General features: G+C 51.7%; 1 protein-coding gene across 5 annotated transcripts in view; it reads right to left on the reverse strand.

Moving 5' to 3' along the window:
• The window catches only part of SIL1 (SIL1 nucleotide exchange factor), a 201,361-nt gene that overhangs the window by 1,853 nt on the left and 173,292 nt on the right, over positions 1–26,216 (reverse strand). For all 5 annotated transcript variants that reach the window (XM_036897085.2, XM_057490941.1, XM_057490943.1 and 2 more), the window contains 2 exons: positions 2,519–2,615; positions 1,913–2,077 (listed from right to left, as the gene is read on the reverse strand). In XM_036897085.2, coding sequence (XP_036752980.2) covers positions 1,913–2,077; positions 2,519–2,615 — 262 coding nt within the window. The remainder of the gene's footprint in view (positions 1–1,912; positions 2,078–2,518; positions 2,616–26,216) is intronic.

Consider the following 26,216-nt stretch of genomic DNA (forward strand, 5'->3'; position numbering starts at 1 on the left):
CAGGAGGCACCCCGGTCCCCCAGCCGTCTGTCTCCGCCCGGTGCACCCTGCTCCTCGCAGCACTTCTGCAGTCACCACTTCACCCACCCCGACTCCACGCGGATCTCGACTCACCCCTCAGATTTCAGCACCTCCCCTGACTCCCCAGAAGAGTCAGGGCTCAACTGTAAGCCTCGTCAGCCTACGTGCTCTGGGTGATTCTCTGACCAACGTCTGCCTGAAAGCACCCAGAGGGCAGGAACCACGGGCCTGGCACAGCACCACATGGGGCAGACTTCTGGCCAGCACTTGTGGAAGGAAACGGCAGGTGGGTCACCCTCGTGGCCCTTCAACTCCATGGAGAACGAGAGCATGTGGGCTCACGTCCCGTCTCTGCAGAAGCAGCAATCTGGGAGGTGGGGCAGGAGAACTGTGCAGTTCGGCTGCTGCTCCCCAGCCCCACAATGCCCCCACCCTGCACGGTGCCCAGTGGCAACCTGACACGCCTCCACCTTCAGGCAGCTTTGGACCCATCCTCGGTTTGGCTGGTTCTCCATTCTTTCTGAGGAACCATAAGAGCAGAAATGCCCCGACTGCCTCAAGCTCAGAGCATGGCTGGAGTCTGCCCTAAAGCTCTCTGGCTGAAGACCACCATCGTCCTCCTTGCTGGATGGCTGCCTTTGTGCTGTCTGTGCACGCCAGTCCCTGGGCAATCCACGCGGTTCCACAAAGCCCAACAGTGGGCCCCTGGGGCCAGCGGCTCAGGGCATCCCTGGGGAGACCGCTCAGTGGTAGCTCTCCAACCATGAGCCAATGTCAGAGGGCCCGACATGCCAGGGCTGGGGGCTGCAAAGAGACCCCCAGACACCAGAGGAGAGAGATGGGTTTCTTCTGGGAAATGACAAGCCCACGTACATGTCCTTCCCCAGGCTCACTGGCCTGCTCCCAAGATGTCAACTGTGCCCAGATCTTACTATCTGGATGTGACCACATGGCTGCCTGCTGTTCTGAGAAACTGGGTGTTTGCAGCTTGGAGAAGCGCAAGGCAGGGGGGCAGGGAGGGAGGCAGAAGGGAAAGACAGAGAGAGGGAGGGAAACAGGCCGAGAGACAAGACAGGTCAAGAGAGACAGAGGCAGAGAGCGTTGAGAGCAGGCACACAAACACACAAGGGCAGAGGGAGGGCCCCCCACAACCCTGGCCCCCAGCCTGAGGCAGAGGCAGGGAGGAAGGGGGACCCCTGGCCTCCAACACTCCGTAGTGGCTGCTGGCCCCGCTGACCCACTCCGCAGTCAGCTGTTCTGAAGAGAGGCTGGCCAGGGAGAGGCAGCCAACCGAGTCTGGCCAATGCCCTCTGCAGCAGCTGAATTAAGAATCCAGGCCTGGCTGGTTTTACTCTGTCCTTAATTAAGATACTTTTCAGGCCTGGAACCAAGTCTCCTCCCAGACGGCAGGCAACTGGAGTCCCTGGGGCCCTCGAGGGCAGCCATCCTGAGCCCTTGCCCAGGGCCAAAGCTCCCAGAGGAAGCATGTCCAGGTCTCCAGAACCTTAAGATTCAGCATTATTCCAGCCCTGGCTCCGAGGGTCCCTGGCTGCTGAGACGGCTCCCAGGGGCTCCCTCCGCCTGCTCCTCACCAGCCGATGAAGGGCCGGTCCCGGTTCCTTACCCGTGCTGCCCCTCAGCTGGCATTTTGCCCCCACTGCTACCAGCGCCCCTCTTCTTTCCCCTTCCCCACCACCCTCAGCCCTCAGCTCAGCGCTCACTTCCCACAGGGCATCCCCCCTGGTGTCTCAGCAGTCCTGTGTGCCCTGTGCAGGCTGGCACGTGCTCAGGGGCACTCGGTCATGAGGACGGAAGGACGGGAGGGACGGATACAGCAGGGACCATGGCCAAACGGCCAGTGGCACACACAAGGCAGAGTGCGGGCACTCACCTTCTCAGTGGCCAGGTCGTAGAGCAAGGTGACCACGCGCACAGCCAGCACCTCCGTGCCCTCGGCCCGCACCAGGCTCCTCAGGATCTGCAGGCCCCCCAGCTTCAGGAACTGCTGCTGGGCGTAGGGGAAGTGGCGCAGCAAGGAGCACAGTGCGAACAGGGCCTGGGGGCACAGAGGCAGGCCGTGCAGGGGGAGGGGCCGCACAGAGCTGGTGCTGCCCCAAGGCCCAGCAAGGACACCTGGAGGTGTGCCCACTACCCCCGCCCTGGCCCACCTGTCACCCTCAGGTCCAGCTGCTCCCCAGAACCCAGGTCTGCGAGAGACGTCGGACACCTTCAAAGTCACCCAGTAGACAAATAGAGGCCCAGAGCAGAGAGCCGGGGCGCGAGACCCAAGGCCGCGCCGTGGGAGCCGGACCCAGGCCTGCAGACGCCTTGGGGTGCTGCCATGCCGCTTTAGGGGATGGAACCTCTCCCCCTAGGCCACCCAGAGGAGGACCACTCAGGCCCCCAAGGGTTACATGCGGGACCTGGGCTGGACCCCTGCCTTCCAGGCTCAGAGGTGTGCTGGCGGCTGGGCAGGAAAAAGGGAGGAGAAACATACCTTCTTCTTCACAGTGAGAGGCTGCTCTGTGGCCAGGACGACCAGCAGCTTCTGCAAGGCGCCCCCCTCAATGGCCTCCACTTGGACCTTTGGGTTGCTGTGGGGGGAGCACAGGAAAGCATGACTTTGTACTTACTCACCGACTTGGGGTCCACCAGCCCAGTGACCCAGTGGTTCGGGGTCTGACAGCACGTCAGCCATCAGTAGGGAGAAGCAAGGGGCACTCAGGACAAGCTAGAACTTAGCTGGGGCATCAGACTAACTGGCGTGGACCACAGGGCACAACGGTCTGTGACACAGACGACAGGGCCGAGGGCCCCAGGCCAGTCCCCACTCACTAGCAGCCACCAGGGTGGCTGGGAAGGGAAATCGCCTGTACCGTTTTAAGGCCCTTCTGTTACTAGAGGTGTTACTTTAGTGTCCTTCCGATGAAGAACATCCCCCCCCGGCCCCCCACCGCTCCTCAAGCCGGTGTTGGGCGCCCCTCCTGCCATGACCCCAGGGGGGCAATTCCTAAGAGGACTGGTCCCCTCTGGGGATGCAGCGCCTCAAGGCCAGGGCTGGGAACCCCGTCCTTTCTCTCCTCTCCGGCACGGAGCACCTCGTGGGAGGAAGGCAGAAGAAAGGACAAAATCCAGGAGCCCCTGCGCTGAACAAGTCCTGAGACAGACCAGCCCCGCCGCCTCCCGTGCGACTCTCTCCTCCGTCTGACAGCAGCTACCGCGACCGTCCCCGTATGCCCAGCACTCAGCGTGGAGCCTGCACGTCGCGGGGCCCTGGGAACAGGACGAACACGGGTCCAGCCACGACTGCACCAACCGACCAAGCAGCCCCCGGAACCCCTCTGCCCATCGGGCTGGAAGAGGAGTGAGGAGATGCACAGGGGCAGCTCAGGCCCAGCCCTCCTGGGCGGAAGGATGCAGGGCCTGGAGGCGGAGACTCCAATCAGGGCAGGAGGGCGCGAGCGGAACCCCCGGCTTCCTCAGATCGAATCAGTGACTGTTAAGGAACAAGCGCCAAGTGCAGGGGCCGGTGTGGTCAGGCCCTCAAGGGAGGTCGAGGCTCCCTCGCCAGCCACTTACAAGGCTTCAGAGAAGAACGAGGGGAGGCGCGGGCAATGCCCGAAACCAGCAGCAGCGGGAGGCCAGGCAATGGCTGCCACGCTCAGCACGCAGCCGCAAAGGGCATCGGGTCTCTTCCCGGCTCTGGCTACCTTACCACCTGCCACCTGGCCAATAGCCACCAGCTCCCTGGACACCTGAAAAGCACCTGTTCCTCCTAACCCTGACCTGGCAGGGGCCCTCAAGGCATCCCGGGGAGTGAGGCACAGTCCGAGGCCCAGTAAAAGGGGAGGCAGCTAACAGGAGGGAGCACACACTGCTGCTCCCAGGAAAGGGACCGGCAGACAGCGGGGGCTCCGTGAGCCTGGCCGAGGGGCACGGTGACGGGGCCCAGTGGCGGCCCGCCCCCTATTCCTCCCAAGCACCAGGCTCCAGGTTCAAAGCAGACGTAGCAGCGGAGCCAGTTTCCTGCTGTAAAGTGGGAGGTGGCTTCATCCCTCTGTGGCCCTCCGCACGAGCCCAGCCAACGAGGACGCCTAGGGTGGGTACCCACCTGTCCCGTTTCAACTCCGCTCACGTCTGAGGGGCAGCCTGGTGATGGACTGGGGTCTCCCGGGAAGGGAGGCTGACGGCTCTGCTCCAGGCAGGCAGGTGGGCACCGACGCAGGGGTCCCAGGAGCCTAGCCTCTCCCCTGCTCCCTGCCCCCACAAACTTGAGAAAGGCAGCTGCTTCATCAAAGCACGAGCTAATCAGGGCTGTCTGCCATCACGTGCCCGAGGAACGCTCACCCGCAACGGGCAGGGTCTCGGAAAAGATAAAGATGAAGACCACACTGACACATTCACAGAAACGCCAAATGCTGCCTCCCAAGGAAGGGGGGCTTCGAGGCCCGACATCACATGAGCCTCAGCGAGCACCACTGAGGAGCCCCGACCCTCACAGCCCGCAGAGCGCAGAGACAAGGCCGTCCGGGGATGGCAGAAGCCGATGATGCATCCTTGTCCGCAGATCTGCTGGGAACAAGACCCGGGGTGAGACCACTCCAGAAGACATGCTCAGAGCTCGGGAACAGACAGGGTGTCTGAGGAGGCCTGGTGTGGGCATGCTGGGTTCAGGGGACCACCTGGGCACCGTCCAGAGCAGCGGCCCTGTCAGCAACATGAGGCACATTGTGGGTGGGCAACATGCAGAAGACTTGGGCTCTGCGCCCTCCAGGCTCACCTGGTAGAAGGGAAGAGAAAACCCCAAACCCTAAAGGAACCAAAACATCACTAAAGAATCAAGAAACAAAGTACCAGGGACAAAAGGGGAGGCCGTACTGTGTAAGCAAATCCCTGGGATCGTCCAGAGAAAGGATGAGCCAACTGGCAGTAAAGAAAAGTTGCCAAAGCCATTAAGAGATGTAGCCTCCTTGGCACTTCCTCTGCAGGGGAGCCCAGCATGGTTAGAGGGGGCCAGACAGAACCCTGCCTAGGAGGGGTGCAGAGGCAAGCCCCCCGCAGGCAGCTGCCCAGAGAAGCCCCACGAGAAGGACTAGTCCCTGGGGAAGCCCAGCACACTCTCTGCCACTCAACAGGCCATGGTGCACACATACGAGGGAGATCTCACCACCAGATTCTACTTACAGGCTTCACAGTGAACTAACTAATGGCTGTGTAGCTTTAGGCCAGACCCGGTGGCCCCAAACCTAAGGTCTGGAGGGGTTCAGAGAAAGAACAGGAAAGCCTGGGCTGGAAGAGCCAGGCAGGCCACACGGGAGAGGAGAGACTGCAGGAGGCTAGCGCGTAGGTGAGGAAGACAGCCTATGGGCAGGAGGGAGGGCGCACGCTCAGGGAAGAGCGAGAATGTGTGTGGAGAGGCGAGGAGACCTGTCAGCGGAGGGCTGCCCTGGCAAGTTCAGGACAAGGGGGCCAAGAGGTGCAGCTGACACCTGCCACGGGGCAGGTCAGGAGGCCAGGCTGGTCGTGGGGCCAAGGAGGGGCGATGCAGGACCCAGACCCTGCCTAGCAAGAGCGGCCTGCTCCTGTTTCTCCTTCCACAGCCCATACCCAAGGCAAAACCGGAGTTGGAAACAAGTGCCTCCAGGGCACGCAGACACTAGAGAGGGCCCAGGAGCAGGACCCGCCTCGGGACGGTGACCCTGGGGGCAGGAGATGAGCTGGGGGGCACTCCATGCCAGGCACAGCCCACCACTCCCAGGGCAGGGCAGCTTGGCTACGTGGTATGTACCTTTTTCTGCCCAGGATCCCTTCTTCCCTGCCTCCCAGCACTGACCCCCTTTCCTTCCTTCCAGACGCTGCTGCCTCTCTTACTCCTGGTGGCCCTGACTCCCGACCCCCCAGAGCACAGGGGAGGGCGGGCCTGCAGCTCAGGGCTGGCCCCCAGACCCCCTGTCACCATGGCCTCAGTGGGCCACCCAGGACCGGGCAGTCAGAGCCTTCGGTCTTCTACTCTGGAGTGGAGACAGAAGAAGGTTCTCTTCTCCCTAAGGCAGGTTGATGTAAGCCAGGAATACCAATGGCAGCCAGTCCCACCCCGTCCCTGAGGAGGAGAGCCCATTCAGTCAGAGAATAGAGCTCACACCCAGGAGCAGTAAACCGGAGGAAAAGAAATCTCCGGACGCCTTTTGTCACTTGCACTGGGCAGGAACTACCTTGTCACCTGCAGGAGAGTCCTGGAGGCCCTGGGCGGGTAGAGGAGGCCCATGGGCCAAGTGAGCCCGTGGCCGAATGCAGCCCTGGGGGCACACACCCTGCCTGGCCTCCCGACCAGCTTAATGTGGGCACCCACATAATTCTGGGCCGACCCAGGCTTCAGAGCATCAGTGACTCTGCAAGATGCTTCAGGGGTTCCAAATAAAACCTTCTGAAAACTGCCTTTTAGTCGTGCCCAATCAAGGGGCTGTGGAAACACAGCAAGGGGAGAGGAGTGAGGGGAGACAGGCCTGCATCTGGCAGGCGCCCAGTCCACCGGGCAGGGACAGCCAGAGCTGCATTTCTTCAGCTCTTTGCCATGGAGGGGCGGACACCAACATGCGCCAGGCCTCCTTCTTCCCCGGCTGGCGGCAGCTCAGCCCAGGGCTCTGAGTGCACACTGCCGTGTGCTCTCTGGGAGGAAATGTCCCAGATGACTGAGTGAGGTCCAGGGATGTGTGGTGGCCAGGGCCTGGAGACCCCTGGATGAAAATCCTGGGAACGACGGTGGATGCCCTTGGGCAAGTCCTGTCACTTCACGTTCCTTGCCCGGGAGGCAGAGCTAAAACTACTTTAATGGATGCCCGCATGTAGAGCGCTGACTGAAGACTGTCATTATAGTGGGTCCGCTGCACAGAGGCAGGACCCTTGAGAACACAGCTTCATCTGCCCAGACGCACTGGGCGCAGATATGCGGGCCTCATCCCACTCCCAGCCCACAGACTCAGGCCCGGAGCTGTGGGGCACGGCAGGGGGGGGGGGGGTCTGAGTGTGTTCAAAGGGCAGGGTCCTGGCATGCCTCTCTGTGACAGCAGCGGCGCTGCTGTGCTCAAAGGCAACAGAAGGGTATTAAGGACGTAGCTTGTCTCCAGTGAGATAAATGAGAATAAACCTTGTTCAGGGCTAAGCTGGCTGGACTGAATAAATACCATTAGCGCTTGGATTACTGGGATGTTCACAATCAGCAGGCAAGTCAGCTGTCTGTGTGCAGAGGGACAGCGGCAGCTGCTACTTTGCAAATCTTGTTTGGGGTTGGTGGGGGAGTGCAGAAATGGAAATGATTGCATGTGCAGAAACCAAACGGTTTGGGTCAGGGTGACCCATGTGGGCGATCTGCCAAGGGTCAGAAGTCATTCTTCAGCTAAGCAAAGCTGAGCAAGTGTCTGGGGTGGGGAAGGGAGGTGGTGGGGCTGATCTCAGGGTGTGTGGCCAGGCCTGGAGGGGGCCCGTGAGAATGCCACCCATTTCAGATCCAGGAGCTGCCCTTCTCATCCCTGGTGCTCAGGACTGGCTACATAATTTTCAGTCCCAGTACAAAACAGAAATGTGGGGCCCTGTTTAAAAACTATTAGGAATTTCAAGATGATGAGGGCAGAGCACTAAACCAAGCGCGGGCCCTCTTCAGTGTGGGGTCCTGCGCAACTGTACGGGGTGCTCAGCCACAAAGCAGGCCCTGCTGGCACCAGGGGGGGTGGGAACAGCTTGGGGTGAATCGGAACAAGAAGGACTGAAAGGGAGTTTGAATCAGTGAAAAAGGAGAAAAACTGGAAAAGGCAGAGCCCCAGGACAGGAAATCCCAACTAGGCTGACGAGTTCCATGGGAGAGCCGAGGAATCCTGAGGTGAACCCCTGAAGCGCAGCGCTGTCACCCAGAGCCCCAGCCCAGACCGAGACTTCAGGCCTGTCCCCGGAACACAGGGGACACACTGCGGTATGTGGTCCCTCATGAGTCCTCACAGTATTTCTAAGTAGGACAATTATCATTTCTTTTCATTCTCTTAATAACAGAAGAAAAAACTGTCTTTGTTCCGGAGCGCTCCCTGAGGAAACGCTGTGCAGGAGGGAAAGCGGACACATTGCAGGAGGGCCTGTGGCCCGGGGCGTCACGTGCGGCCTGCCCGATGAAGCTGTGACGCTCACCTACCTGCCCAGAGGGAAAGATCCCTTCTCTGGCGGCCTCGCCTCACCTGTGCCCTAGAGCGTGGCCTCGATCATTTGTGAAACACGAGGATTTGCAGGGTGTGCCATCCTGAAGCATGTGGGCTCAGCAGGGACCTAGACCGGCCTGCCATCTAGAGACTGATGGGGCCAAGCAGTCAGCAGATGAATCAAGATACGCACAATTACCAACTTGAATAAAAACAGAATAGTTTCACCAAAAAAACAGATGCTACATACAACTTGACCACATGACAGAGAAGCCCCGAGAAGAAACAAAGCATCCGGGCTGTAACAGGGGCCTCACACCACTTAGAGTGGCGGGAACCACACTGGGCCCCTCAGGGGTTCCATCTGGACAGTGGGGAAGGGTGAGAGTATCAGTGGACCCGATCATGCGACCCCCAAGCCAAAGCCAGTCGCGCCGGCGTACAGTTCTCAGACCCAGCTTTGCATCACAGTCACCTGCAGCACTTGGCCCCTCTTAAGTCATTTCACACTGGGCGCTTCAAAAATACAGAAAATTACACAGAAAAATAACTTAGGGAAAAGTTACAAAATTAAAAGAACTCCCATCAATATTCACCAATTGTTAACATTTTATATTTGATTTTTCATTTTCTCTCTCTATATATTTACACATATTTTAAGATACTTGCGAGAATACGTTGCAGATATGATGCCCCTAAATGTATCGTGTATATTTCCTAAGAACATAACGACAGTACAATTATCAAAATCAGGAAAGTAACCTTGATACATGATCTACAGATACTCAGATTGTGCCAACTGTCCCAACAATATGTGTTTTAGAAAAATAATGTTGGTGCAAGGTCCAACCCAGGATTTGCATGGTGAATTTAGCAGCATCTCTCTTAAGTCTCCTTTAACTTTGACACTTCCTTCCTCAGCCTTTGTCTTTTTATGACATTGACAGTTTTAAAGAGAACAGGCCAATTGTAGAAGGTCCCTCAGTCTGAATTTGATGTTTTTCATGATCAGACTGAGGTCATGCATGTGGCAGGAATACCACAAAAGTAATGTCCCGCCTCTCTCACGGCATCACATCAGAGGCACAGGATGTCAGGCCCACAACCAGTTGTCTTCATTTTGATTACTTGGTCATGGTGGTATCTGCCAGATCTCCACTATAAAGATACTATTTGTCCCTATGAAATTAAATATTTCGTGGGGAGACACTGAGATACGAAGACAGACTGTTCCTCATCAAACTTTCACCCACTAGTTCTGGCACTCGTTGGCAATTCTTCCTTAAAATAAGCACCACCATGGCAGTTGTCAGAGGGCGCCCCTCGCACTACACCACCGCCTCTACCTGTGCCGTCGGTACTCCGCCTGGAAGAGGTTTTCCTTCTTTAGCAGCTATTCATTTATATCGGTATGGATCCTTATTTAAACTATGGGTTATAATCCACTCCTACTGTTATTTGTTTAAATGCTCAAATTATCTGATTTAATTATCAGAGCCTTTTCATACTGGCTTCTGTGTCTTTTTGACACGTTTCCATCATTCTTTGGGCACTTCCTTGCTTTCTGGCCCAAGATCTTATTGTCCAAGGTATTGTACTTTTCCTGCACCAGTACAGGAATCAGCCATTTCACCAAGGAGCCCCTGGGGCATTTTCTGAAAATTGTAACAGATCCTGACCCTTGCCCTACACATACTAAATCATAATCTTAGAAGATGGGGCTGAAAAAGCTGATTTTTCATAAATGCCCCGCATGGTCCTTACCAGTAGGCTTGGTATCGATCTGGGGACCAGAATTTGAGATAACTAACACAAAGCCCAACTTTTTATCTGGTCCAGCACCTCTGGTAACTGGCTGCCTAATGCCTGAAGATGAGAGAAGCAGGGGGCTCACTGTCAAACCAAGTAGCCTTGTACTAGTTTAAAACTTTTCCAAGTGCTAGAAAAATGTCTTCTGATGATGAGCTGAGATCTGCTTTGTCAACCTTACAACCACTGGCCCCAAATCTGCCCTCTCGTAGAGAGGCTCACCTGAGCCTTCCCTGTCAAGCCAGCCCTCTGGAGCCTAAGAACGCCCCACTGCCCAGAGAAAGCTCTCCTCTCACAGTCCGGAGTCACGGGATCTGGCAACCATTCTTTGTGTGACCTGTAAAATCCTCTGCCTTCTTGACAACGCTCCACGCTCCAGGTACCAGTGAATCCCTGCAGAGGGGGCCCCCAAATCTATCTGTAGGGCTCCTGCCGGGCCGACTCCCCCAGAGTCCGGCGGGCCCAGCCACCTCTGCCCTCGGGTCACTCTGCTCCTAGTGGCTCAGGCCACATCTAGGTGTCTGGCAGTCACAGAACTGGGCACACTGGGCCTGCCTAGGCCGAACCCCTGGAGGCTGTTCACATGGCCCTCTGAGGGGCCACGGGCTCCCCAGCACAGCCCTGGACACAAGCACAGCAGGCAGAAGGCAAGTCACAAATGGTATGGGTGGCATGACACCATATATTGGTTTCTAGGTGGCAAGATTTATTTTTTTTTAAACAATGAATATATGTTATTTATAAAATTAAACATTTTGTAACAAAATTTTAAATATCACTTTACTACTTGGGTCCTTCATCCTAGCCTGTCACTATCCTTTCGGCTCTTCATTCTGTCCTGCACCCAACATGCTGGGCAGTCCTGCCCAATCTGTGCCATCTGCCCCCCTGTCCTCACATGAGAATCTGAACACAAGTCGGACAGCACCACGGAGTCTGACCTGAGCCTTTGGCACATCACAACATTAAAGGCTCTGTGATACTGAACCATTTATAAGCAAACATTTGTCAGGTCTGATGGTTCAAATAACTACAAATCCATGTCTTTTTCACCATTTCTCTACCTGGCCAATTAGATTATTATGAGATTCTGCCAAATGCTTTCCTGAAATGCAGACTTCCTCTGTGTCTGTAACACCGGTCTAAGCTCCCAGGGTGGCAAGTCTTTCTGAAAAAGGATATTAGGTTGGAAGGGCATGACCGTCTTCTGGAGGTGCTGACGGAGTTCTGTTTCTTAACCCAGTGGTAGTTACATGGGTGTATTCACTTTTAATAAGTCATCAAGTGATATGTGTAAGACTTGATGTACTTTTCTTAGAAGAGAGGGAGGGAGGGGTTGAGCATTAGTCTGTTTCTATGGAACCCATGCAAGCACCAATAGCTGTTGCTCATCTCTTTAGAAATGCTCATAAATCACATCTCAAAAATGTCCCCTGCTTCTAGAAAATCAAAAGTTACCTATCCTGTCTTTTTGACCCCCTCAGGTCCATGATGCCATAAAGAGTCACAACACAGGCAAGTTTCATGATGTCCTTATAAGTTCTCATCTGATTTTTTCAGACCCTAACTAGTCTGGAGAGGCCAGTGGCTCTTTCCCTCCTTCCTCACCCTCTTGGGCTCAAGTTCCTCTTAACCATGTTTGTTTTACTCTTTCTGGCAGAAGGCCATTCTTCTTAAAAAAAGAGGTCAGATGCAAAATAGAAATAGAAGAGAGGCTGGTGATACCCCCACCCCCACCTACTGCACTGAACCATCTGACCGGGGCGGGGGCCGAACCCCCTTCTCCCCACTCCTCTCATTCTCAACACAAACTGCTTAGGCAGGTCCTTTTTTCGGCAGCCCAGGTGTCGCCCGCCTGGCATTCCTGACAGTGCTCTCAAAGGCTCACGCCCTTCTTTTTTTCTGTTTGTCCTTAGTTACAGGCCTCACCTCTTAGACACAAGCTCAGCTCAGCTGCTCCCCATGCAAGCACGCTGGTCGCTCTTGGTGTCCCCTCTTCTGCTCTTTGCAGTGATCGCTCGTGACTGTATTAAGCACCTTTCATTTCTCAGATGTGAATCACCTTCCTTTCAAAGCTCTCGCCCAACCATCCTAACCACTTTTTCCTGAACCTTTGAAAATCTGCTTTCCTCTAGACTCGGGGAATTCCACGTTCCCCTTGGTCTCCCCAAGCAAGGCCGCTCGCTGCCGAGGCTCCCAACACTCTCACTTTACCGAGTCAGTTCTTCTGGTTGCTCGGAATATAATTTCAGTGAGGGCCTCTGCCTCATGGCTTCCTTAATCTTGAGAGAGAAAACTGTCAGAAAAGTGAGTCAAGAATTAAAACAAGTCAAGAATTTATCAGCATCTTGTTTCTTCTGTGGAAGGAGATTTCCAGCTGCTTAGATACATGAAGGCCCACAGTGCTATACCGACCTGCTTCTGTACTAGTTCGGTCGTCTCAACTCAGAAAGCCTCTTCCACACTGAGGGTAAACAGCTGACATCTTACCCCAGGGTCAGTTTTCTGGTGGGCGAAGAGCCAATGATCTGGACTTTTGTTTCACCAAAAAGCCCACACTCAGGAAGCAAACTAGCCAACAAGAACTGCTCTGGAGTCAGAGAGACTTTGGTTCAAGTTCTAGTTCCAGCATTTTCAAGCTGTGTGACTGCAATAAGTTATTAAACCTCTTTGGACCTGTTTCTTCATCTGCAAAATGGGGATTAATAATACTTATCTCATGGGATTGTTGTGGGGATGAAATGTGGTAATACAGATTAGCACAATTTCTGGCAAATACCAAGCATTCAAGTAATAATTGTTTTATCATAATTTATTCTGCTGTTTTATCTTCTGCTAAGAAAGAACGCCTGGGTTTTCGGGCTTCTCAGAAGTGGGAGGGGCCACCTGCAGCTGGGGACAAAGAAGAACATAACACCTCCCGCTGAGTGGCCCTGGATTCTCATTCTCAGCTACTCTGGCTAGACAGACAAAGCCAGTACAGAAAAAATTCATGGGGGAGAAATGTAATTAACAAGCTAGAGGGCCAGACTTGGAGGAAGGATCAAAGAATCTAATTAGAACTGGCTAAAGGGAGACCACAGGGTGGGAACATGGAAGAGAGGGCTAAAGAGAAATTATCTGTGGCCTATGGTTATTCAATGAATATCTCCCAGTAATTGTCTCAGGCAGTCTGAGTGAGGCAAGGTAGGAGCAGCAAGGTTAAGCAGAAGAAAATTTTAAGCTAAAACATGTGAGAGATTTTTCACACAGTGACATGTATCAAGTTTATTAGAGAACACAGAGAGGGTGTTACTGCAGGTCATCCGTACCAGCTGGTGGAACACTAGCCCCGCCCCTCAGGTGCTGGGGCTAAGGGACCGCAGGGCAGCTGCCTCCCACCGGGGAGGGCTCGGGGACATCACCCGGCCACTCCCTGCTCCAAGCTGCAGGCCATACACTTTCTTAACTGGTCCTTTGTGGCTCAGGAACGCCATTGCTCATCCAGATCCCGCTCTCAAGACCTCTGAGATGCATGCCGGGAAATCACTCGCCTATCCCTCCAACCTCAGCTCAGTCTGAGACAATGGAATGCAGCGGGGCCTACTTGCTTCTGCCACACAACTGCAAAGATGTTTATTAATAGCCACCTCTTTTTTTCCCAGTTTTATTCAGAAATAATCGACATACAGAGCCATTCTTGTAATAGCAAAAGAAAAGCAACAATCATGGGATGGTCTGTAGCGGAAAGTGATGCCACTGAAATGCTTTGTCTACAGTATTTGGAAGTCAGATAGACTACAAATCTCTCTTGTGCAACACCCATAACAAGTACCCAAAATATCCTTGGTTTGCTGAGGCTCTGCTCAGATATTTAAGATATTGCGAACTATATGGTGAACCATCCAAACATTCTCTGCCATCTGTATTTGGGACAATCTTTAAGAACAATTAGTTTTTGTTCCGAGAGGAAAGTGCGGCCCTCAGGCTCCCGTGGCAGCGGATCAACACGGCCTGTGTGGACAGCTCTGCTTCAGGTGGCTGATCTCAGGGCTCAAGAGGGCGTGGGCTTTTTTGCCTCTAGCCACTTTTGTCAAATCATAATAGAGGAGAAAACTGGGTGGGATGGTCTGCTGACTCCCTGATCAGGCTCAGGGCTCAGCAGGTCTCTTCCAGGTTCAGAAGGACCAGCTTCCCCTGATTCAGGCACAAAACTGGGAAGCCTCACCTGCCCCAGACTCTTAGGCCAGACTTACCAGTCAGTGTCACCAGACACCAGAATAAGGGCCTAAAACAAAACTGAAGACTTCCCATCCTGTGGAGATCTTCAAAAACCAGAAAAAAGCCCCAAGTGCTCACTGCTTCTGTAGACAGAACGATAGGTGGTTTCATGAGTGAGCGTGCGATTTGTCCAGTCGGCTGGTTGACAAATCCTGACTGGGGCCAGAGCGCACAGGGTCCTCAGCTAAGTATCCTGGGGCCGGAGCAAAGAATGAAAAGAGTTCTTGTCCCTATTAGGCAAAATTAACAGCCAACAGACACATGCAGAGAGGCACTCGATTAGACAAGTCATTCTTCAAGCGGGTGATTTCAGTATTAGGTGACTGAAAAATGGAGGACTTGACTAAGAAGGTGCCCTGGAAGAATGACCTTAGCAAGATCAAAAGTGATTCAGATAGGAGGAGAAACGCTAAAAGTCAGTATGTATTAACCAACTGAATTCAGATAAAAATCTACCTTTCTCCCCCAATGAAAATGTTAAGCATCACCTTCCACAGACCTTTTTAACTCTTTTTAATAAATCATTAAAAGGCCTTCTGCTGAAATCATTCTAATGCCAATGAAAAACTTACACTCATAAAATAGTTAATGTCAAAATGTAAATGGTTTGTTTAAGATACAGCAATTGTTGCTGAATCAAACACAAAATCTCTACGGCTTGAATAGCAAGGGAAACAAAAGGCTTGACAGTTTAGTGCTCGTTAAAATCTGTCTGGCTGAATTTTAGATTGCAACTTAAAAGAAAAAACATTAAACTAGTTCAAGTGTGCACTGGCATCTGCACAGCAGTTTTTGGCGGCTGCAAGCAGGGCAAGGACATGGTCTGGCATGTGACTTGCGTGGGGTACAGCCTGAGCAGTGCCCTGGACCAAAAAGCACTGGCACGCTGAGCCCAGGTTTCCACCAGGGCTGGAGCTCCGCACAGTGGAAAGGGCCGACCCTGTTAGCGCTTTCCTGCAGGAAGGATACGGGGCTTGAGGGCAGTCAGATGCTAGGCAGGGGCTCCTTTCTGCCTGAGGGAGGTAGGAAAGCAAAAGCACTCTGCATTCCCTTCCCTTTCTGGCCTCGCTGGTGACTCTCATGAAGCCACAGAGGGACTCTTGCCCTGCTAAACCTGAGACAGGCCTAGTCACCCTCAAAGGCCCCAAATCTGGTCTCAGAAATAGTCCTTTGTGATAGGTTTGTGGGGTGCTGAGCAGAACCTTTGTCTGAATCTTCTTGTCCAATAGGCTATAAAAATCCCATCTGGGATTTGTTTCTCTGTGTATTACAGATAAGTCTGTCTTTCAGGGTCCCCTATTAAAACACCACTGCCCCTGGGTTGGGAGAACCTGTCATGTGTAAGTAGGGTGACCACATAATTTATTGTCCAAACTGGGACACTTTTAAGAGTGAAAGGATTAATTACTGCACTGGGACATGAGGCATAAACAGAACATATGGTCACCCTCTATATAAAGCTTTGTGTTAAGTTCTATAGAAGATACAAAGGTAAATAAACAACTTGCACAGCCCTGGACCCTGGACACTGAGCTGAGGGGCAAAGGATCCTGGGAACAGGCCAAGGCTACACACACATGGGCGGGGAAGATGGCATCCCAAAGGAAAGCACCAGAGTAGAGTACAAGGAGGCGGTTGCACCGTGGTGAAGACCTGGGCTCCAGGGCCAGACAGACCCCAGTCTGAATTCGGACCTCCTTTCTGCATGACCTTAATTATCTGTCTTTGTTCAACCTTCCTCATCTGTAAAATGAGGATTCATTATAAGGTCGTTGCAAGGACTAAATGAGACACCAAATGTAACAGTGCCTGGCACGTGACGTTCAACAGCTTCAATAGTATTACCATGACTAGCACCAGCCTTCTATTTAAAATCCCACTTACAGCTACTTCTATAAGAGCCCAAGTCAACAGGAGGAGGAGAGGCAGGGAGAGAGAAAAACCCCAAAGGGCAGACTTAGCTTCTCCTCCCTCCAAGCTGAACCCCGAAGAGCCTCAACTGCAGCAGCTCTGAGGAGTGCCCCCAGATGACTCCGTTGCTCCTGGTTACCTCCACATGCTGACCCAGCCCATCAGCTGCAGCTCCATCGTGAGCTCAGGAGGCCCATGCCATTCCTCTGCTCCAGTTCCCTCACGCAGACCACAGGGAGGAGCACCTCTTCAAGGTGACCGAGCTCTGTCCTGATGGGCCAGGATGCTGCCCTCATGGCCTCTTAGGGCAGCCCTTCACAGTCATTGGAAGAATTCATGTAATAAGTGCTTTTCAAATAAAAGTCACATAATCCTCATGACAACTCTCTAAGGTAGACACTGTTATTACCCCCATTGTACTAATCAATAAACGGAGTCACAGAAAGTAATGTTTCCCAAGGTCACATAGCTAATACGTGGCAGAGGCCTGGAAGCCCCAGAACAAGAGCAAAAGACATGAATCCCTCTGCGTCTCTCCCATAAAGTACCAGCTGAATGGCCAGGAAGGAGCCCTTAACATACCTGCTTTTACTTGTCAAGAAGCTGTGCTACTTAACCAATGGATCTGCTCTAAGTATCAGATGATACAGAGCATGTGAAATCATCATAAAGGTGGCTAAACATGATGACGGCGCTGCCAACAGCAGCTACCAAAGAACTGGACCCCAGATGGAGAAGGAACCTGGGCCCTGGACACTCTGGCTCCAGGTAAAGGAGAAATTACACTAAAACAGTGGTTTTCCAAGTGTGGTCTCTGGGCCCACAGGACCAGCATCACCTGGGGACTAGTATGAAATAAAAATTCTCAGGCCCCACCCCAGACTTACTGAATCAGAAACTTCAGGGGAGGGGCCTGGCAATCTGTATTTCAGCAAGCCTTCCAGGTGCTTCTGACACATGCTTAAGTTGAGAACGACCAGGCCGGAGCGTCCCTGGGCAGATGACAGGCTGGGCTCTCTCTGGCCCTGGCTGCTTCAGGGGCCTAAGGCAGAGCCCAGCCTCCACCAGAAGACCCAGGCCCTGAGGCCACTGCCAAGATGAAAGCTCCCAACAGAACCCAGACCTGCATGGCTGCACTGATCAAAATACAATAAAGAAGAAAGTGAGAAATCTGACAAAAGGAAAACGCAGCTTCCGTGGCGGACAAAATACAACAATCTTCTGTGGGAGATGAGAAGCATAAAAGGGATGTTAGATGTTCAAAGAACCAAATGTTGAAACGACAAAAAAAATACAAGAATAAAGACAAAGTGTGGACACCAATGCCACACAGGCCTCAGTCTAACGGTGGCAGTGACAGGGAACAGCAGCCCCCCCAGCCTAAAGCCTGCTTTCCCCCACCCCCAACGTGACAGCCTGTATAAATAGTCTTGAGGAAAAAAATACCAGCAATTAATCACTGAATCCTGCTCGCTGGCATGAGGAAAAGCTTGTGAAAAGTCACCAGTGGCTCTGATGAGAAAAGCTTGGCTGAGGCCACACAGACTGAGGGCCCGAGCAAGACCATGAAGGCAGAAGGCCTGTGGGGGGTTCCTGGCTGTCTTTGATGCCTGCCAACTCTTAACGTGTAAAGGAAAATGGAGGGCTTGGCCACAAGGCTATAATGAGCTCCAACCCAGGCCCGTATCCAAGTCAGAAGGCCTTTGTTGTGGGCTTGGGCTGGAGGCAGGGAGGCGCGTGGCTGGGAGGTAGGAGGAAGGGCAGAGGATCCCTCAGCCCAGTGCAGCAGACCCCGCCCCAGACCGTGGGCACCTCGGAGGGCAGAGCCGAGCGGCTGACCAAAGTGCCTCCACCACAGAAGGCCTGTGGCCGCACACAGGCCCTCCCGGGCCTCTGGAGTACGTGCTGCGGAAGCCGCAACAGTAGCAGCCTCAGGACTCCCATTCGGGCCTCTGCTGAAAATGACCCTAAGTCAGGACCAAAAGTGCTCGACCCCAGTGTGCCATGCTCTGTGTCGTGCGGGAGGGGCCCTCATCCAGCCCCCCCATCCCTGCTGCATTCGCAGCAGGGTAGCTGCTGCTGCTCCAAGTCTCAATCCAGATGTTTCCTCCCAGAAACGTCCACGACCGCCTGCTCTCCCCCACGCCTCCTGCTGTGCGTCCCCAGGACCCTCTTATTCCTTCATTACACTCAACAGACTTGGTCAAAGTCTGTTCCCCTGACAAACCATGAACTCCCGCAAGGACCCCGGCTGTACTGTGCTGCCTAGTCACCTGCAACCTCACGCTCTTTACTCAGCAGCTGCTGCCTAAAGGAAGAGGCTGGCTCAGTGCCAGGGACACTGAGGCCCAGACTGCCCTGCCCCATCGGCGTGTGGATGGGCTGGGCACCCAACCTGCCTTCCTTTCTGCACCTTACCCATTCCAAGAGTTCACACAGGGAAGACCCCAGCCAAGGTTCTAAATGTTGCCCTCTCGCCCTCCCCACCCGCCACCCACTCTAGTTTGATTCCCTTCACCAGGTCTCTCATGTGTCCCTCTCACCACATCCCCTGCCTGCTTGAGAAAAGGAATACGGCAGAGGAGCTCAATGACCCCCCGAGGTACCCCGCCGGGGGGTATCTGCATTTGCCCACAAAGAGAGTTAACAGATGCATTGAAAAAAAAAAAGAAGACAATAGAATTTTAATTTTGTGATTGAATTTAATATTAATAGGATTTTAAGCGGCAGCAGGAAAAAAAGATTTGGAGCGAGGATCCTCCACATCATTCCTGGAATCACCCTCTAGAAGGTAACTTCTGCCCCGGCAGTGTCTAAGACCAGCACTGACTCAATCCCGATGTTAGGCACCATCTGCCAGCCACGGCAGGGTAGTCACAGACATGTCCACAGGTGGCCACCGCACCTCCTTTCAGCCTGACCTCATCTGGCTGCCCTTCTGACAACAGCCCTCTGACTAAAGACCAGAAACCCTGGGCTAGGACTTCTGTTTTCTTCTTTGGCACTCTGATAGCAATCCGACTTTCCAGACCTATGTCGGGTCAGCATGACATCAAAGATGGCTCCCTGGCTGCTCCCCTGCTCCTGCAGTATGCAAGCTCCGCCAGCCGCTGCCCCACCCGTGAGCCACTCTGACAGACTGACATGCTGAGGATCCTACTGAGCAGGTGGCACACCGCCACACAGAGGAGCATGAACACTGGAAGAGGGCAAGGTCAAGTTGACAAAGATACAATGAGAAAGAATTGCATCAACTGCAGTGGCATAATGTAGTATAACAGATGGATAATTAGATTTATCCTAAGAGCTGTAAAAGTAAGTAATTAAATAAAAATATGGAACAATGAATCTGCCAGAGAGAGACACCTAACAGCCTCACGAGGGCCCTGCAGCTGCCACAAGCAGCCTGGGGAAGAAGCAGTGGGCAAGGAACCCCTAACACTGTCCTGATGTTTTAGGCACAATAAATTCAGTACCAAGCTCAAGGTGGACACTAGGGTATGGCCAATTTCTGAGGGAGATAATCAAACAGTGCCCTGGGAGTATGGTTTCCTGTCTGCATGGAAGATGGCCTGAGGGAGACCGAAGAACTCCCCACCACCGACATGTTTGGCAAGACCCCTGCAAAGCGAGACTGCATTTATATTTGCAGAAGCAGAGGAAGGAGATGAAAAGTGTATGCACGGATGACAAGATTCACTGACACCAAAAGGCAGGTGGGGAGCCCCAGGCTCAGGCATCCGCCCTTCAACAGAAGGCGAGGGTGCAGTTACCCACATGGGAGACATGCACTGAGCACCCGGTGGTGTGAAGCACAGTGCTGGGCACAGGGTCCCACCAAGGAAGCACATTTCCAGGACAGGACAGGACATTAGCTATTTGGAAGCAAATAGATTAGCAGGAAGCTGCTTTGTATTAGGACTGTTTCTAAGGGACCAACACTAAATTCAGACTCATCTAAGGGAAAAAGGTTTGTTGGGTCCCATAATGAAGAAGGATGACAAAAGTAAAAGTACATTGGGGCCCAGAGGCCCACATAAACCCCTGAAGGCCTCTCAGGCTGCTCTTGAGGTTTTGCTTCCTGCTCTAGATGAGAATGCTTTCTTTAAGCAGGGATGGGTCTGACGGCCACTGGCAGCCCCTAAACACATCAGTCCCAGCATAAAGACTTCTCCCTCTCAAATGGTATGGAATTCTAGAGCAGAACTTTGATTGGCCCTGCTTTTGTCACATGCCTACCCCTGGACCACTGTACAAAAGGAAGTGGCACTATGAATGTCTAGTCTAGGACATCTGACCAGACTGCCCAAAAAGCCACCACTTGCTTAGCACCTAGCACAAAGGGCTGGCAGTGGGGTTCTCCCCTAATTTGGCCTGATGGTAGAGAGGTCTCAGGCCTTCCTTACCTCCAGGGTCCGTTACACACTCCTCTACCTCCCTCATTAGGTTCCAGCTAACAGCCTCAGCCCCTCTCTGGCTAATTATGAAAGCAGCTTTCCTTCTCACCAGCCTCTGGGAACTCAGACCTCCTTCAGGTCATGCCAATCATACCCTCCCTCAAAATCCCAGAATGAGCTATGTCAGGCTCCTCAGGGAGAGCTAAGCCACATTCAGGAGGTCTCTTTGTTCTAAGGCAAGCTGGGGACAGGAGATCACAGGGACCCTTGGGAGCCAGACCCCGCAGGGGCATCTCTAGGATTCAGCTCCCAAGCTCTGCACATCCTTAAGTAATTCCATCAACTTCATCATTGACCTGGGGCCTGCCCTCAGCACTGATTCTTGTCAACACGTGGCTACCAAGTTCTTTCTGCCACTGAGGGCTTCTCTAGAAATGCAGGAAAATGAAGCTTGGCTCCCATGGGGAGTAACTAAATGCTCTGGCTATGCCTGCAACTCCAGAGCCACGTTTGAAGGTCTGGTTCAATGCAGCCATGCTGGGCCCAGATGTAAGAACTTGCAGCCAGTCTGAACAGCAGCTTGCCCACAGATGGGCCCTCTGGCCCAGAGCTCTTTGAGTGAGTTCTGCTCCTGCTCCACACACACCAGTGTTGTTACTGCTGTTAAGCGCTCCAGAGACAAAAAAGCTCCCACCCCCACTCTGCTGCTGCCCTTCCTAAGACACATGGGAACCAATCACCAGCCAAAATCTGGAGCGAACCTCAGTAACTACAAACCCCAAAGTGAACTCAAACAACTTTTCTCAAGTCACAAACCAAATGAAAGTAAGTTTCTAAACCCAGAGAAACAGTTCAAACAGTAATTAACCCCTTCAAAACTACTGAACTTGGACAAACCACATATATCAAAATAGTATCTGAATCAATAGCTTGATCCTCCTCCCCAGAGACAGATAGAAGACTATGCTGTTAACTTCAAGGTAACCCTGGGTCCAGCAGTTTGGGGCAATTGTTTCAGGATTTTCAGGGCAGGAGAAGAGAGAGGGTAGTAAGAGGCAAACTTGGGGCCATGGCACGGGATACTGGGGGCAGGCAAGGGCCCGTCTGGCCCCAATAAGGAGAACACGACTCTAAGAGAGGCTGATCACGGCGTTCACGAACAACGCCTCACTGGCCACCTGAAGGGATCTGAACAAACTCCTGGATCTACCCTAAAACTCAAGCAAATTAAAGGTTATAAACCATGAGAGTTCAGAGGGCTCATGCCAGAAAATCCAACAGCAACTTCTCTCATATGTCTTAATTTCATTTTATCTTTTAGCTAGAAAATAATATAAGCTCATAGTAAAAAAAAAAAAAGGTACAGAAAGTACAAAATAGAAAAGAGAAGTCCCTCTTTCTCACAACCACATTCCTCATACTATTAGAGGTAACAGCTGATTTTTGTATTATATATTTAAAAACACATATGCACTACAAACTTATACATAAATCTTCATTCATTTACTTTTTATATGAGAGGATCATCATTACACATGCCATTTTCAACGTAGAGACACCGCTTTGCAGAAGGGAGAGGCTCCTCGGAACCCCTAATGCAGTCAAATTCCAGAGTGTAGCATTCCAGAGTCAAATTTAAATTCAGAGTTCCTCAGCGAAAGAGACCTGCGGCTCCGACAGGGCCTCTCCCTCCGGCCTGGGGGAGGGAAGGCAGCCTCCCTAACCCAGTCCTCCAGAGCCCTCCCTTTGCCCTGGGCATCATCGGCTCCCGCAGCGCGGCATTCCAGGGCCCTCCGCCTTCACCTCTCCTCTCCCCAGAGGCTCTGCTCCACAGCCTCCCTGCTCCTCTGAAACATCACCACTGGGACAGCTGAGCAGCTGAGAACAACAGGAGATGACCTCACAGCCTTCACATGCTAATGCCAGCTCCCAATTACTTGTACTGTTGAATAATTGAAAGAGGAGAATAATCCACTGAGCTGATTTGGGAAGCTAGCCAGGCACACAGATTATCTCAGAGTGAATTATTCACACTAGGGATAATTGGGAGTTGCCCAAACTTCTATTTGTGGCTCAGCCATCATGTGGAAGAATATTCAAGATGGAAAGTATGAATGCTTGAAGAGGGCAAGGGACCTTGCTCTCAGCCCCAGATTCCCTTTGCGCTGCTTGGTGAGTCATGGCCCCTCTCTTGGCCTCACTTAGGGTCAAGGAGCATATGGAGATGATGATGAAGATGAGAATGACAGTGACACTGTTATTAGTGATAGCCCTTATTGTATCTCTTTGCCATGTGCCCTGCGTGCTCTGGGTGGGGAGATTTATAGTATATGTACATAACCCTATTTAATCCTCACAGTGAGTCTATGAAGCACCTTTGTCTTCTCCAATTCTCAGAAATTTAGGCTTAGACAGGTTAAGTAACTCGCCCAGGATACAGAGTGTCAAGCTGTCTGTCTATCCAGGGCCCACGCTCTCACCCAAGAAGCTCTTATGCTACCCAACTCTTACCTCTCCCACTTTGTAAGGCAAGGTCTTCCTTACAGAACACATGAAACCATTAGGAATGAAAATAGCTCTTTTTTAGTATAATGCCATTCACCCTCATCTTGAAAATGACTGGATTTCAAGGTACCAGGAATGCCCCCCCCACCCCAGCTCAAAGCAGGAAAGCTCATAGGAAGAGGCTAGTCAGCCAGCTGGTCAGTTCACTTCAAGAAATCTAGAGCACAGCCACTGGCAGCCTTGCAAGGCAGCACAGCCTTCCTTCACTCGTTCATCTATCATCATGATCAAAGACTGAAAAATGACGCCACTGTCCTCTCCCTGACATGCCACCACTTCAGCCAAAAGGCAGCTTGGCACTCAGTACCAAGAGGTCAGAGCAGGGGGAGGGGTGCGGCTCTGCAAGCCACAGTGAACGCCACCTACTTCACAGGCGAGCATATACAAGGTGACCAGGCCAGGCCATGGGGGCCTGGGGTCCCCTCCCACAGGGCCCAAGGAAAGGATCCCTGGACACTAGGTGTCGTAGCCAGTCTCCAAAATGGCCACCAATGATGCTCGCCTTCTGGTACTTATGCCTTTACATAGTTCCCGTCCACACTGAATCACAGCTGATCTGTGTAACCAAAAGAATACAGAGTAGGTGACGGTGTGGACCTCTGAGGCTAGGTCAAGAAAGACACTGACGATTCTGCCTTGCTCTCTTATATTCCTCGCTCCGGAGGGAGCCGAGGGGACGCCTGAACAGCCCTGTGAAGAGGCTCACGTGGACAGGAACGGAGGCCCTTCACCAGCAGCCAGCACTGATTCGTCAGGCATGTGAGCTGGAAGTAGATCCTGCAGCCCACGTTCTGGCCAACATCCTGACTACACTTCTAAAATCTGACCCACAGAAATTGTGAGAAATAGTAAATGATTACTTTTTTAGCTTACTAAATTTGGAAATAATTTGTTATACAGTAATAGAAAGCTGAAAAACAAGAAAAAGAGGAGAGAAACACTTCATAGCACTGTTTCCTGCAAGTAATACATCAATGGAAGAATGGGGTCTGGTGTCAGGGCCACGCGCCACCAAATGTCCTGACTAGGCAGGCTCCTGAGATCCAAAATGCTATATAAGAGGGCGCCATGACCTTCAGGGCCCAGCTGTCTCAGCTTTCCCATCGAGAAAAAGTTTGCAGAAAATACAATGCCCACACCTCTGCCTCCAGTCAGGACTATGACGAAGACAACAGTAGAGCTACCATCACTGAGCACTCACTGGGTACCTGGCATGTGCTAGTACTCTTCTTACATCACCTCCCTCACTCCTCACAGTAATTCTCAGAGGGGGCACGTAATAGGCACTCACTAAGTATTTGTTGCCTGAGTGAGTAAGCTACCACTAGGCAGTTCTTCTCTGCAACTGATCTATATCCTTTTGATATAATTTCAACTTTCTATATTATATATTGCTTTAATGTTTGGAAAGCTTACACTGAGCATGTACTACTTAAAGTTGGGAGAAATAAATATATGAAATTTAAAAAATATATATGCAGATCCTACATTATGGGAGAATATATTTATAAATGATTAATTCAATAAGGGGTTAACATCCAAAATATATAAAGAACTCATATGCCTCAACACCCAAAAAACAAATAACCTGATTAAAAAATAGAGAACCTGAACAGACACTTCTCCAAAGAAGAAATACAGATGGCCAACAGGCACATGAAAAGATGCTCCCACATCGCTAATCATCAGGGAAATGCAAATTAAATCCACAATGAGATATCATCTCATACCAGTTAGGATGACCACTATCCAGAAGACAAGAAATAACAAATGCTGGTGAGGATGTGGAGAAAGGGGAACCCTCCTACACTGTTTGTGGGACTGCAAATTGGTGCAACTGTTGCGGAATGCAATATGGAGGTTCCTCAAAAAACTAAAAATAGAAATACCATTTGACCCAGGAATTCCACTCCTAGGAATTTACCCAAAGAAAACAAGATCGCTGATTCGAAAGGACATATGCACCCCTATGCTTATCGCTGCACTATTTATAATAGCCAAGATAAGGAAGCAACCTAAGTGTCCATCAGTAGATGAATGGATAAAGAAGAAGCGGTACATATACACAGTGGAATATTACCAGCCATAAAAGGAAAAGAACTCTTCCCATTTGCAACAACATAGATGGACTTATGGGTATTATGCTCAGTGAAATAAAAAGCCAGGTGGAGAAAGAAATACTAAATGATTTCACTTATTTGTGGAGTATAAAAACAAAGCAAAACAGAAGGAACAAAATAGCAGTAGACATGGAGAAAGTTTAGTGGTTCCCAAAAGGGAAGTGTTGGGGATTAAGGGGCATAATAACTTGCAATCACAGTATAGGTTGGTCACAGGGATGGTAGTACAGCATGTAGAATACAGTTAATGACTCTATAACATCTTACTACGCTGATAGACAGTGATGGCACTGGAGGGCGTGAGGACTTGATAATATAGGTAAATGTTGAACCATTGTGCTATGTATCTGAAACCATAATATTGTATATCAATGATACTTTAATTTTTAAAAATGTAAAAAAAAAATATATATATATATATATACATGCAGAGCAAGCAAAGGTGTAATGACTTTGTGCCATCCACTGCCTTCCCCAGAGAAGTGCACCTCCAAGCCCGAGCTGACTCTTTGAGACAATGTTTGGGTGAACAAGGAGAAGATGGTTCCAGCAGCTAACACTGTCTGGGCACTACTTGCCAGAGATTCTTCTAAGTGCTTCACGTGTTTTAACATGTTTAATCCTCCACAGTAACCAATCCTAGATAGGTGCTAGTATATCCCCATTTTACCAGATGAGGAAACTGCTTAAGAGATTAAATAATTTGCCCAAGGTTAGAAAGCTAGTAAGTAGTAGAGTCTGAATTCAAATCCAGGTCACACAGCTCCTGCCTTATGTTCTAATTCACTATTACTGGCCTCTCAAGAGCTACCTAGAGCTGTAAAAAGTTCATTCCAGACCTGCAACTGGGGTGTGGGACGTCAGCACAGCACCCTGTGTTGCTTACCCTCCAGGTTGTCCTCAACCTCAAGGGAGGATGTGGGTATGCTGCTAGCTGGCAAAGGTGAAGGGAC

The sequence above is a fragment of the Manis pentadactyla genome, chromosome 13 (genome assembly GCF_030020395.1).
Source record: "Manis pentadactyla isolate mManPen7 chromosome 13, mManPen7.hap1, whole genome shotgun sequence".
Classification (NCBI taxonomy): Eukaryota; Metazoa; Chordata; class Mammalia; order Pholidota; family Manidae; genus Manis; species Manis pentadactyla.